This window comes from Paroedura picta, chromosome 10 (genome assembly GCF_049243985.1).
Source record: "Paroedura picta isolate Pp20150507F chromosome 10, Ppicta_v3.0, whole genome shotgun sequence".
In the NCBI taxonomy this organism is placed as follows: Eukaryota; Metazoa; Chordata; class Lepidosauria; order Squamata; family Gekkonidae; genus Paroedura; species Paroedura picta.
In genome coordinates, this window is record NC_135378.1 from 966,691 (window position 1) to 980,153 (window position 13,463).

General features: G+C 48.5%; 1 protein-coding gene across 11 annotated transcripts in view; it reads right to left on the reverse strand.

The window, feature by feature from the left end:
• CPZ (carboxypeptidase Z) overlaps nucleotides 1-13,463 on the reverse strand; it is a 76,324-nt gene that overhangs the window by 23,449 nt on the left and 39,412 nt on the right. For all 11 annotated transcript variants that reach the window (XR_013224841.1, XM_077300464.1, XM_077300462.1 and 8 more), the window contains 3 exons: nucleotides 12,198-12,394; nucleotides 4,568-4,729; nucleotides 3,959-4,117 (listed from right to left, as the gene is read on the reverse strand). Coding sequence is in view for 10 of the 11 variants with exons in the window: in XM_077300464.1 (XP_077156579.1) it covers nucleotides 3,959-4,117; nucleotides 4,568-4,729; nucleotides 12,198-12,394 (518 nt within the window). In the remaining variant the exon portion in view is untranslated. The remainder of the gene's footprint in view (nucleotides 1-3,958; nucleotides 4,118-4,567; nucleotides 4,730-12,197; nucleotides 12,395-13,463) is intronic.

The following is a 13,463-nucleotide window of genomic DNA, read 5'->3' on the forward strand; positions in this document are numbered from 1 at the left end:
TAGCTCAGTGAAGCTATGAGCTATACCGTGCAGGGCCACCCAAGACGGACAGGTCATAGCTGAGAGCTCTGACAAAAGGTGATCCACTGGAGAAGGAAATGGCAAACCACTCCAGTATCTTTGCCATGAAAACCCAATGGACAAGTTCAAAAGGCAAAACGATATGACGCCGGAAGATGAGCCCCTCAGGTCGGAAGGTGTCCAATATGCTACTGGATTGTGCTTCAGATCATGGGCTTCTTGTTGCAAAATTTAGGCTTAAATTGAAGAAAGTAGGGAAAAGCACTAGGCCACTCAGGTATGAACGAAATAATATCCCCCACGAATATACAGTAGAGGTGACAAATAGATTTAAGGAATTAGATCTGATAGAGTGCCTGAAGAATTATGTACGGAGGTTTGCAACATTGTACAAGAGGTAGCAACTAAAACCATCCCAAAGAAAAAGAAATGCTAGAAAGCAAAATGGCTGTCTGAGGAAGCTTTACAAATAGCTAAGGAGAGAAGGTGGAAGTAACTGGTGGCGAAAAGACAGTCCGATGCTGTAAAGATTTTTATTCCATAGGAACCTGGAAAGGCAAGGGAGAAAGAGAAAGATACACCCAACTGAATGCAGAATTCCAGAGAAAAGCTAGAATGCCTTCTTAAATGAACAGTGCAAACAAATAGAAGAAAACAATAGGATGGGGAGGACCAGAGATCTTTTCAAGAAAATTGGAGATATGAAGAGAACATTTCATGCAAAGAAGGGTATGATAAGGGACCAAAATGGTAGGGACCTCACAGAAGCAGAAGAGATTTTAAAAAGGTGGCAAAATTATACAGAAGTACTATACAAGAGCGAGCTTAACATCCCTGATAACCACAAAAGGGTAGTTACTGACCTGGAGCCAGACCTCCGGGAATGTGAAGTCAAATGGGCCTCAGGAAGTCTGAGCAACAATAAAGCTAGTGGTGGTGACAGCATTCCAGTTGAACTATTCAAAATCTTAAAAGACAATGCAGTAAAAGTGCTACACTCAATATGCCAGCAAATTTGGAAAACTCAACAATGGCTCAACAATTGGAAAAGGTCAGTTTACATTCCAATCCCAAAGAAGGGCAATGCCAAAGACTGTTCAAACTACAGCACCATTGCACTCATTTCTCATGCTAGCAAAGTTATGCTCAAAATCCTACAAGCTAGGCTCCAGCAATATGTGGATCGAGAACTTCCAGAAGTACAGGCAAGATTTCAAAGAGGCAGAGGAACTAGAGAGCAAATTGCCAACATACGCTGGATCATGGAGAAAGCTCAGGAGTTCCAGAAGAACATCTACTTCTGCTTCACTGACTATGCTAAAGCCTTTGATTGTGTGGAGCACAACAAATTGTGGCAAGTTCTTAAAGAGATGGGAATACCAGAGCATCTTATTTGTCTCTTGAGAAATTTATATGCAGGTCAAGAAGCAACAGTGAGAACTGAACATGGAATCACTGACTGGTTCAAAATTGAGAAAGGAGTTCGGCAAGGCTGTATACTGTCGCCTTGCCTATTTAACTTGTATGCAGAGCACATCATGAGAAATGCGGGATTAGAGGAGTCACAAATTGGGATCAAGATTGCAGGGAGAAATATCAACAACCTCAGATATGCAGATGATACCACTCTAATGGCAGAAAGTGAAGAGGAACTAAAGAGCCTGTTGATGCGGGTGAAGGAGGAGAGTGCAAAGGTTGGCTTGAAACTCAACATCAAGAAAACAAAGATCATGGCATCCGGCCCTCTCAATGCCTGGCAAATAGATGGGGAAGAAATGGAGATAGTGACAGATTTTATTTTCCTGCAGATGGGGACTGCAGCAAAGAAATTAAAAGACGCTTGCTCCTGGGGAGGAAAGCTATGTCAAATCTAGACAGCAACCTAAAAAGCAGAGACATCACCCTGCCAACAAAAGTGCTTTTAGTCAAGGCTATGGTCTTCCCAGTTGCAATGTATGGCTGCGAAAGTTGGATCATAAGGAAGGCCAAGCATCAAAGAACTGAGGATTTTGAACTCTGGTGCTGGAGAAGTCTCTTGCGAGTCCCTTGGACTGCAAGGCGAACAAATCGGTCAGCCCTGACTGCTCCTTAGAAGGCCGGATCCTGAAGATGAAACTCAAATACTTTGGCCACCTCATGAGAAGGAAGGACTCCCTGGGAGCGATCAAGGGCAAAAGAAGAAGGGGACGACAGAGAATGAGGTGGCTGGATGGAGTCACTGAAGCAGTAGGTGCAAACTTAAATGGACTCTGGGGAATGGTAGAGGACAGGAAGGCCTGGAGGATCATTGTCCATGGGGTTGCGATGGGTCTGACACGACTTCGCACCTAACAACAACAACAACAACTTGGATTTTAGTAAAGCTTTTGAGAAGGTTCCCCATGATGTTCTGATGGATAAGTTGAAGGACTGCAATCTGGATTTCCAGATAGTTAGGTGGATAGGGAATTGGTTAGAGAACCACACTCAAAGAGTCGTTGTCAATGGTGCTTGATCAGACTGGAGGGAGGTGAGTAGTGGGGTACCTCAGGGCTCGGTGCTCGGCCCGGTACTTTTTAACATATTTATTAATGATCTAGATGAGGGGGTGGAGGGACTACTCATCAAGTTTGCAGATGACACCAAATTGGGAGGACTGGCAAATACTCCGGAAGATAGAGACAGAGTTCAACGAGATCTGAACACAATGGAAAAATGGGCAAATGAGAACAAGATGAAATTTAATAAAGATAATTGTAAAGTTCTGCATCTGGGTCAGAAAAATGAAAAGCGTGCCTACTGGATGGGGGATACACTTCTAGGTCACACTGTGTGTGAACGAGACCTTGGGGTACTTGTGGATTGTAAACTAAACATGAGCAGGCAGTGTGATGCAGCGGTAAAAAAGGCAAATGCCATTTTGGGCTGTATCAACAGAGGCATCACATCAAAATCACAAGATGTCATAGTCTCATTGTATACGGCACTGGTCAGACCACACCTGGAGTACTGTGTGCAGTTCTGGAGGCCTCACTTCAAGAAGGACGTGGATAAAATTGAAAGGGTACAGAGGAGAGCGTCAAAGATGATCTGGGGCCAAGGGACCAAGCCCTATGAAGATAGGTTGAGGGACTTGGGAATGTTCAGCCTGGAGAAAAGGAGGTTGAGAGGGGACATGATAGCCCTCTTTAAGTATTTGAAAGGTTGTAACTTGGAGGAGGGCAGGATGCTGTTTCCGTTGGCTGCAGAGGAGAGGACACGCAGTAATGGGTTTAAACTACAAGTACAACGATATAGGCTAGATATCAGGAAAAAAATTTTCATGGAGTAGTTCAGCAGGGGAATAGGCTGCCTAAGGAGGTGGTGAGCTCCCCCTCACTGGAAGTCTTCAAGCAAAGGTTGGATACACACTTTTCTTGGATGCTTTAGGATGCTTTGGGTTGATCCTGCATTGAGCAGGGGTTGGACTAGATGGCCTGTATGGCCCCTTCCAACTCTATGATTCTGTGATTCTGTGATAATGGAAGCACATTCCATGATACATATTAAGTCTTTTGTGGGGGGGGGGGAAACACTCAGCATCTAATTCTAGGCTTGTTTATTGGGAAATTCCATGGATTTCCAAGGAAAGGCCCTTAGTGCTGCAGACCCCAAAGAAAGCAACTGGAAGTGCTGCATCTAATAGATGCAGCATCACTGCCCCCTTCTGACAGCTCTTCGTTTTACTCAGAACTGGTCTTGTTTTTGCTACTTCTGTTGACAAGGATTTCCGTTTCCCAGGGCAATTTCAGAAGCAAGTAGGATTTGACCATTTTCCTCTTAAGCACAAAGGGCCTCATTCTAAAATACTTAGAAGTACACATGACCAGCATAAGTGGTCTTTGTTCCCTGTGATATTTCCCATCCCTTAAGAAAACATACAAGCCTACTTTCAAGTTACTTGTCAGTCAGGCATTACCTTCTCATCCGGGGTAGGAGAGAACATCTTCTCCTCCAGGGGATGCCTGGAATAGTCGTAAGGGTAAGAAACCACCAAATCGCCCCCATGGAGACTGGCAGATAGGGCAAAGGGGATGGACTTCAACCACTTCATCACAGCTTTGGTCTCTGGGGCTACCTGAAGAACATTTTCAAAAACAACTAACATTAAAAGACACATTGAATATGCTGCCATCAAGCTATGAGCATCACACACCACAGACTGGCTGCTCTGTCTGATCAGGAGAGGAAGCTACAAGGTGTCTCCTTAAACAGAGTGATGACATCAGAAAAGAGCAGGAGTCCAGTGGCACCTGAAAGACTAACAGCATTTGTCGCAGTGTAGGAGCAGGGACACATGAAAGCTCCTGCCCCGCCACAAATTGTGTTCGTCTTTAAGGTGCTATTAAACTCCAGCTCCTTCTAGAGTTACAAACAGACTAACATGACTACCCATCCTGACAAATATATGACTGTTATATATGCAATAATAAAACACACTTTACACTCAATCTGTAAAACATGGCCTCACTTTGGCTCCCAGCATCTAGTGCACAGCTGGTGAATGATGCTGCTCAGACATCCATACCTTACCCCACCAGTAAGACTCTGGGATGGGGAGGTGGTCAGTCCGTGCCCCTCTGATCTTCGCCAGTCTGTAAGCTTCAGCTGTCAAATCTGGAAAGTTCCTGTTAAGGTCCAGGTTCTGAGATGTTTGTCTTCCATTTATCCAGCCATTGTAGCCAGCTCCCTGGTTAGCAATGGACAAAATACAAGGATCACAGTTGAGGCAGATGCACACGTGTTTATTGCCAAGATCAGCCATCAGAGGCTGCAAGGAAAGCACAGCTTTCTTGAAACCAAGTAAAAGGCACTTAAAATCATAGACAGACCTTTAATACAGTCATAGACCAGCTTAAGATGATGTGATACATCTGTTAAAATTAAATTTAAGAAATCATAACATATAGATATACTATATAAAAAGCAGTAGAAACAAGACAGTGACATTGGAGCAGGTGATGAGGAGAGGGCTGAACTGCTCCATTCCTGCTTCTCCTCTGTCTTCTCTTGTGGGGGGAATCCTGCTCAACTGGCAAAATCATTTCACCTGATGAGGGAGGGGAGTTGCGGCCGAGGATCACGGTAGGGGTAGTCCATGAACACCTAGTTTCTTTAAATGGAACCAGATCCTCTGGGCCAGATGAATTGCATCCAAGGGTAGTAAATGAACCTGCAGATGTAATTTCGGAGCCCCTGTCCATTATTTTTGACAATTCCTGGAGAACAGGTAAAGTGGAGAACAGAGAATGGGAGGCAGGCAAATGTTGTCCCCGTCCTTAAGAAGGGGGAAAAGGAGGATCAGGGTAACTAAGGTCCCGTCAGTTTGACGTCTATAGGTGACAGAATTTTAGAACAAACAAAAAAAATTAATTAATTGGTGTGTAATACTTTGATATAATTTGTCACAGCTGGAGGTTTTGGGCCTTAGGAGGATACTTTGGGGGGAGTCTGTGTAGGCAAACTGGACTCTCCAGGATGGGGGCCTCCTTAAGAGACTGTGGAGATGCTAGGGCCCAGGGGTAGTCAAACATTTTTTGACTACACCAGGAGCTGACACCAACGGGCCGCTGCTGACAGGCCACCGGGGAGACACACGAGGCTGCATGAGTCTGTCACCGACGGAGCACCAGCCCACCAGGAACTGTGCTGAGGAGGCGCACCCCTCCGCCCAGCTCCCAGCTCGGCCCAGCTCCCCGGCTCCTCCTCGGCCTACCTCGTGCCCTCGCACCTTCCCAGCACACTACGCGCCCTCGCGCCTCCTCGGCCCGCCTCGCGCCCCCGGCCCCACGCCCAGCTCCCCGGCTCCTCCTCAGCCCACCTCGCACCGCCCGGCTCGGCTCACCCAAGGCTTCACCCCAGCCCGTCCAGGCTCGGCTCACCTCGGCTTTCTTGCGCACCACGGCCGAAGGAACTCCCAGCCCACCCAGCCCACCGGAGCCACCACCATTCCCAGCCCACCGGCTTCTCCGTTCCTCCCAAGCCCACCACTTCTTCGGAGATCGCTTGGCCGCGGATCCATCCAACTGGAAACCGCCCCACTCCGCGACCAGCGACCCACAGAGACCGTAGGATCCAGCCAACAGAGGCCCAGAGCTCCGGCACAGTTAAATTGGAAAAGACATCAAATAGGGTAGAAGGGAACTGAACTGTTCAAAAGTGATTGGGGGGGAGGGGTTGATTGATAAATTGATTGGAGAGGGAACTGATCTGATGACACTAATTGGAGGGAGGAAAAGTTTAATAATGTAATTGGGGGGGAGGAAAAGACTATCTTATAAAAAATGATTGGGGAAATTGGGATCTGTTGAAATTAACTGGGGGAAAAACTAATTATCAAAATTGACTGAGAGCAACTGGGGGGGGGTTAAACAGACTGCGGGACTGGAGGCTCTCCAAAAAAGAAAAAAAGCGGGAGCCCCTAACGGTTATAAATTAAAGCGGGAATATAGCAACATAGAAAGAGAAGGGGAGGGAAATAACCAAAGAGCAATAATAAGGCAGGTTCGAGAAAGGAATGAAAACGTGTGTGTGGGGGGGGGAGGATCTGCCCAAAAACAGAGAAAAGCTGCCTAACAACAAGGAAGAGGGAACAGAAAGACTGGAAAAGATAGAAAAGAGAGAGAAAGTGAGAACCAACCTAACAACAAAGCAAGGGAAGGGAATGGAAGGGAGTAAGCTGATAACTGATTTAACTATTTAATTATAAATGATTTAATTGATCTGTGCCCAGAGTGGGGGAGACTGCCCCACCCAAGAAGGGGGAAGGGACATTGAACAACTGTCAGAAATTGAGCGGGAACAAATTGAGCGGGAAGATAATCAAGCGGGGGGGGGAACTGCAAACAGAAAACAGAGGGGGGGAAGGAAGGGGAGAGGACAGAGAGAGCAAAAAAGAAGACACCGGCCAAACCACCAGCAACAGCGAAAGAATTAGGCGGGAACATTGTGTTATGCACAGAAAAGAGGGGAGGGGGGAAGACAGGGAAAAAAGTGGGGAGAGGGGAGGGGAAAGAAGGGGAAAGGAAGGGAAGAGGGGAAGAAGGACCAAAAAAGAGGGGAGGGGGAAGAAGGAGAAAACGAGGAAAGAGGGGGGAAAAGAAGAGAAAACCAAAGGGGGAGGGGGAAAAAGAAAAAAGAGGGAAGAGAGAGATAGGAGAGAAATAAGAATTCCTTTCACCAACTACCAACCCACACCGAACAGACTCCAAATCAAATTAACTTCTCCTTCCATCCCACCCAACCAAACCAAATTAATCAACACCCCACCCAGCCAAAACAACAAATTGCCACCAACAGATCTACCCAAACCAATACAATCAACTAATCCTGATTGATTTTGCACTAAATTAAGACCTGCCCATCCACCCACCATATACAATCAACTACTATCAATTAATCTACACCAACCCAATACCGAAACCCACCCCCCAAAAAAAAACCTAACCCCACCCAAGAATCTAAACTCTACCCCAACCCACCCAAAACAATTAAATTCCAAAAAATCAAGTTACTTGAACCCAGCCGAAGTAATTAATCCAACCAACCCATCAATTTACCCTCCACTCACCAAACAACCCAAACTGCCAACTAGCCACCACCCAATCCACAACTTCCAATCACAATCCAACATGAAATAACACTCAGGCCACTCATACATCACACACCCCTGGACTGGGCAACCCTGAGGTGCCACAACAGCCGATCGGGACCACCCCTCCAGGCACCCACAATGACACACACCCTACACCCAGCACTTAACTACACACAAGTGGAACTGGAAAGCCCTGAGAGGCTGTAATTAGCGATCAGGGCCAACCTCCCACAGATACGCAACTCACACACACAAAGACAGAACCGGGGTTCAACAATCAACCCCAGCCAAACCATAGAACTAAGAATTGAACCAACAGTGTCCATAGAGCTCATAATGCCTAACAAAACTGAGGAAGGAGAAAAAGCAGGGGCCTTGATAGGGTCAGGGATCCCAATAATAAGGGGCAAAGGCAGGGACAGCGGATGGCGGAGATACATCAAACCAAGGGGGCCTAAAACCAACCATACTCGAGCCCCCTCCAGACTCCGCCCCATCCCTCGTGACACTAGGGTGGAGGCAAAGGTAAACAACCCGCCTCTGACACTGGTGCTGTGCAACGCCAGGTCAATAAACAACAAAACCTCTACGCTGCAAAACTACTTTGCAGAGCAAAGAGCGGACCTGCCGTGCGTGACAGAAACCTGGACCAGGGAGGGGGAAACAGTTGCCCTCAAAGATCTAGCCCCGGCTGGGTTTTCTGTCCTCCACCAGTCCCGGACAGCGGGGCGGGGAGGAGGGGTGGCAATCCTAACCCGAGAGGCTTTCTCCTTTAGAACCCTTCCTGCGCCGTCAATACCAGGCATTGAATGTGTTGGCCTCAGATGGGGATCAACCGAGAGCGTGGCCATCTGGCTAGTGTACCGCGCGCCCACTGCACCGCCAGATGCCCTGCCTGCCCTGCTAGAGGCGGTGGCGGCCTGGACGCTACAATTCTCCAGTCTATTAGTCCTGGGGGACTTTAACGTCCATGCTGAGCTACCGTCCTCTAGAACTGGACAGGACCTAGTGTCATCCATGGCAACACTAGGGCTCTCGCAATTTGTTGTTGGCCCCACCCATCAAGCAGGTCACACCCTGGATCTTATTTTCGGCGCAGGTTTGGATGTGGATCTGGTCACAACAACAGCCGTGCCATGGTCAGACCACTATGCTCTAAAGGCTCGGCTAAGGCTCCCACCACCTCCTCAGTTGGGCGCTGAGCAAATTTTAGCTCGCCCGCGGAGACTTATGGATCCAATAGGATTCCTGAATGCTCTGCGGGAACCAATGCCTCCCGGCACTTCTCTCAATGGCCTGGTCAGTGACTGGCATAACAGACTGCTGACTGCCATTGATGAGATAGCTCCCCGCCCTCTCCGGCCCCGTCTCAAGCGAGCCCCCTGGTACACCGAGGAGCTTCGCGACAAGAAACGGGAACTGAGACGGCTAGAGCGAGTTTGGAGGAAGACTCGTGACGAAGCATCGAGAACATCTTATAGAATGCAGATGAAAGCCTATGAGATGGCGGTGAAGTCAGTAAAACGCAATTTTTACTCGGCTACCATCGCATCTGCAGACTCACGCCCAGCTCAATTGTTTAAGGTAGTTCGATCCCTCACTGCCCTGATTGAAGGGCAACAAAACAGTAGCCAATTGGACATCAGCTGTTTGCGAGGCATTTGCGAGTCATTTTGCGGACAAAATCTCGACACTCCACCACGACCTCCCTCCAACCTTAGGTACAAAAAGTGAACTAGAGGCCCCTTGGCCGTCTTTGGAGAAAACTATGAGTAACTTCAGACGACTCACGCTGACCGAAGTGGACAGGATTCTAGCGACAACAAGACCAACTACATGCCCACTAGATCCTTGCCCATCCTGGCTCCTAAAAACAGCTGGCATAAAGATAAAGGGCCCCCTCCGGGAGATAATCAACCTATCTCTCACAACAGGAGAATTCCCGGAGGGTTTGAAAGAGGCTGTGGTACGTCCACTGTTGAAAAAAACATCTCTAAACCCACAAGAGCCTAACAACTACAGGCCCGTTTCGCACTTAGCGTTTCTGGGCAAGATGATAGAAAGGGCAGTCGCAAACCAACTGACGGAATACCTGGAAGAAGCTTCTGTCCTAGACCCATCCCAGTCAGGCTTCCGGCCTGGCCATGGGGTAGAGACAGCGCTAGTCGCCCTGACGGACGACCTCCGTCACCAGTTGGATCGAGGCGGGTCGGCACTGCTGATATTATTAGACCTCTCAGTGTCAGGATTGTAGAATCTCTGTCATAAATTAGCCTGAGTTCCTCCATGTCAGTTATATTACTTTATTGGCCCTGGCGCCTGCTTGCCCCAGGCCTTGTAGTTTTTCTAGCTATAAAAATGAATAGTGATGTTATGTTAACCTTATCTTGTTGTGGGCTCACGGGGTTGTTGTCACCTCCTCAAGGTTGTGTGAACGAAATCCTGTTTATGTTACACATATGTCTTTTCTCTTCTGCCCCCTCCCTTGGGAACTGTCAAGTTTTGGGCGGGAGAAATGTATTGATAAGCTGGGGCAAATCTGGCCTCTGGTCAGATTTGACTTCTCAGTCTCTTGCGTATAGTACTAATCAATAAAACTCTTTATTATTAAGAAGTTTGTTGTGAGTTTCCTGTACGTTTGACACTCAGCAGCGTTCGACACAGTCGATCATGAGCTTTTAGCTCGCCGCCTCATCGATGCTGGAATACGAGAGACAGCCCTTCAATGGCTGATCTCCTTCCTCCAGGATCGTGGACAGAGGGTTGCAATAGGAGAGAAAACATCAGACCGCCAGCAACTTACTTGTGGAGTCCCACAAGGAGCGGTCCTCTCTCCTATCCTATTCAACATCTTCATGCGCCCTCTTGCACAACTGGTACGGAGGTTTGGGCTGGGTTGCCATCAATATGCAGATGACACCCAGTTCTTCCTCCTGATGGATGGCCACCCTGACTCTCCCCCAGAAGCATTAGCCAGCTGCCTAGAAGCAGTGACGAGATAGCTCAAGCAGAGTCGTCTGAAGCTCAATCCTTCAAAGACGGAGGTCCTGTGGCTAGGTAGGAAGGGCCCATGCAAGGAAGTGCGCCTGCCTACCCTGGATGGCGTGCAGCTCTCCACGGCTCACTCCGCCAGGAACCTAGGCGTGATTCTGGACGCCTCCCTCACAATGGAGGCCCAGATCACAAAGGTAGCGCGGCTGGCATTCTACCATCTCCGCCAAGCCAAACTACTAGCGCCCTACCTGGCCCCGGAACACCTAGCCACAGTGATCCATGCAATGGTCACCTCTAGACTGGACTTTTGTAACTCGCTCTACGCAGGCCTGCCCTTAGCCCTGACCCGGAAACTACAACTAGTTCAAAATGCAGCAGCCAGGATCCTCACAGCAACACCGTGGAGGTCTCATATCCGGCCTATTCTCCATCAGCTACAATGGTTACCAGTTGAATTCCGGATCAGACTAAAGTTTCTGGTAATTACCTTCAAGGCCATACGCGGTCAGGGCCCAGTGTACCTGAGGGACCGCCTGCCCGCCTATGCCCCCAAAAGAGCTCTGCGCTCTACTGCCTCCAATCAGCTAAGGATCCCTGGCCCTAAAGAGGTCCGCCTGGTCTCGACCAGGGCCAGAGCATTCTCTGTTCGGGCCCCCACCTGGTGGAATGAGCTCCCAGAGGAGATCAGGGCCCTGACGGAGCTTAAACAGTTCCGCAGGGCCTGCAAAAAGGAGCTCCTCCACCAGGCATTTGGCCGAGACCAGACATAATCAATCAGCGACCAAGGGCCCCTGCTCCCCCCCCCTCAGAATCCCATCAATAAGCCCTGGACCTGTTTGTATTACTATATTGTTTACTGTTATACTGTGTTGTTATTTGGTTACAATTATTAGTTATCAGTTATACATGTTCTACAGACTGTTTTATGTATGGTTCTCTGTTATAATGTAAACCGCCCTGAGCCTCCGGGGAGGGCGGTATAGAAGTATGATAGATAGATAGATAGATAGATAGATAGATAGATAGATAGATAGATAGATAGATAGATAGATAGATAGATAGATAGATAGATAGATAGATAGATAGATAGATAGATAGATAGATAGATAGATAGATAGATAGATAGATAGATAGATAGATAGATAGATAGATATAAATAAATAAATAAATAAATAAATAAATAAATAAATAAATAAATAAATTTGCTGGCAGGGGCTCCTGGGAATAGTAGTCCATGGACATAGGCCATGCTAGGGAGGCAGCCAGGCTCACATCATGGACAAAACAGTAGGAACCATTTTACATTTTACTTCTGGAGAGGAGGAGAAGAGGCACAGGGAAGGGCCTCCAAGGATGATCTGGCTGTGCTCATATGAGAAAAGGAGGCATTTTGGCCCCAGAGCTGCCTTCAGGACTACCCAAAGTCTTGGGATTTTCTTCTGTGAAAAGCAGAGCTCCCTTTTGCAAAGGCCATCTCCCAAAATAGTCATGAAAATAGCCTCTAGAATTTACATTTACCGTTGTTCCACACATAATCTTCTGCTTTATCTAGAGGCTGCTGCGTATGTACCTCTTCTGCTGCGCGTTCGTACCCGTCTGGATTCATGGAAGGGAGGAGGTGAATCCGCGTGTTGTTGACCAGCGTCTGGATCCTTGGATTCCCCAGAAGATATTCAGAGCACAGATGCTGAGCAAGACAGATTAATAGTTCTTTCCCCACCACTTCATTCCCATGCATGTTGCCAATGTATTTAAACTCCGGCTTAACTGTAAAGAAATAAAGCAGGGTAGATTTTCTTAGTCGGATGGTTTCCAAACTGGAGAAGGCAGAAGCAAATGATCATGCCTCGTAAAAAGTCAGAAATTTACTAATCAAGATCTAACGAAGCCTATTTGTAAACATCATATCCTCCTAACATGGTAGGAGACCTGGTTTTAGATAGGGTGGGCTGTCCTCCATTCTTGGTCGGACAGCCCTTCTCATTATTCACTCACTTTCTGACAGCAGAAAGACAGCCCACAATCAGGTGGCTCACAGAGCTGATTCCAACCCCATGAATCATAAAAGGGTTGGGAGGGACCTCCAGGGTCATCTAGTCCAACCCCCTGCAGAATGCAGGAAACTCACAACAGCCTGCCTATCCAGTGACCCAATGCCATGCCCAAATGATGACCCTCCTCCACCCGTCTGGCCTGGAAGAAATCCACTTCCCTATCCCAAAGTGGCAATTGGCACGCCAGGAAGGAAGCCGGCATCTGGGCATTGCTCGTATCCCGGGCCAAAGGGGAGGAGGCAGAGAGAGGAGTCACCGTACGCTCAGGCTCACCTTCCTTTGGGGCAAACTGGCATTGCAAATGCTCTGCATCTCTTCCCAGGGATTCCAAGACCCGGAGGCAGATGCAGCTCAGCATACAAGGATGGCGTGAGGTGAGGAGGGAGCCTCACCGTGCCCATCCCTGGAAGTGCCAGCCCACTCTCGGGCAGACCGGGGCTCTGCCATCGCCCTTCTGAGGAGCAGCCACAAGGCCCCCAGTCGCAGCACAAGCAGAACCCCCACTGGGGGCGGGGAGCTGCCAGCCTCCTTCTAGCACCAGCCTGGAGCCGGTCTCTATGTTCCCGAAGAGGCAGGTGTCCTGGCCTGTGCCCCCGGGGGAAGGGGCAAACAGGCCCATTTTGCCCAGGACCGAATGGGACAGCCCCGACCCCTTCAAGGAAGCGGCTTCCTCTGAGGCAGGAGAAAGTCTCCACGGGGCCTTCCAGATCGGCTGCTCCCGCTGTCTCTTGCCTCTCCGAGGAGAAATCTTTTGCATACCACGGGGTGGACTTCTGCCTACC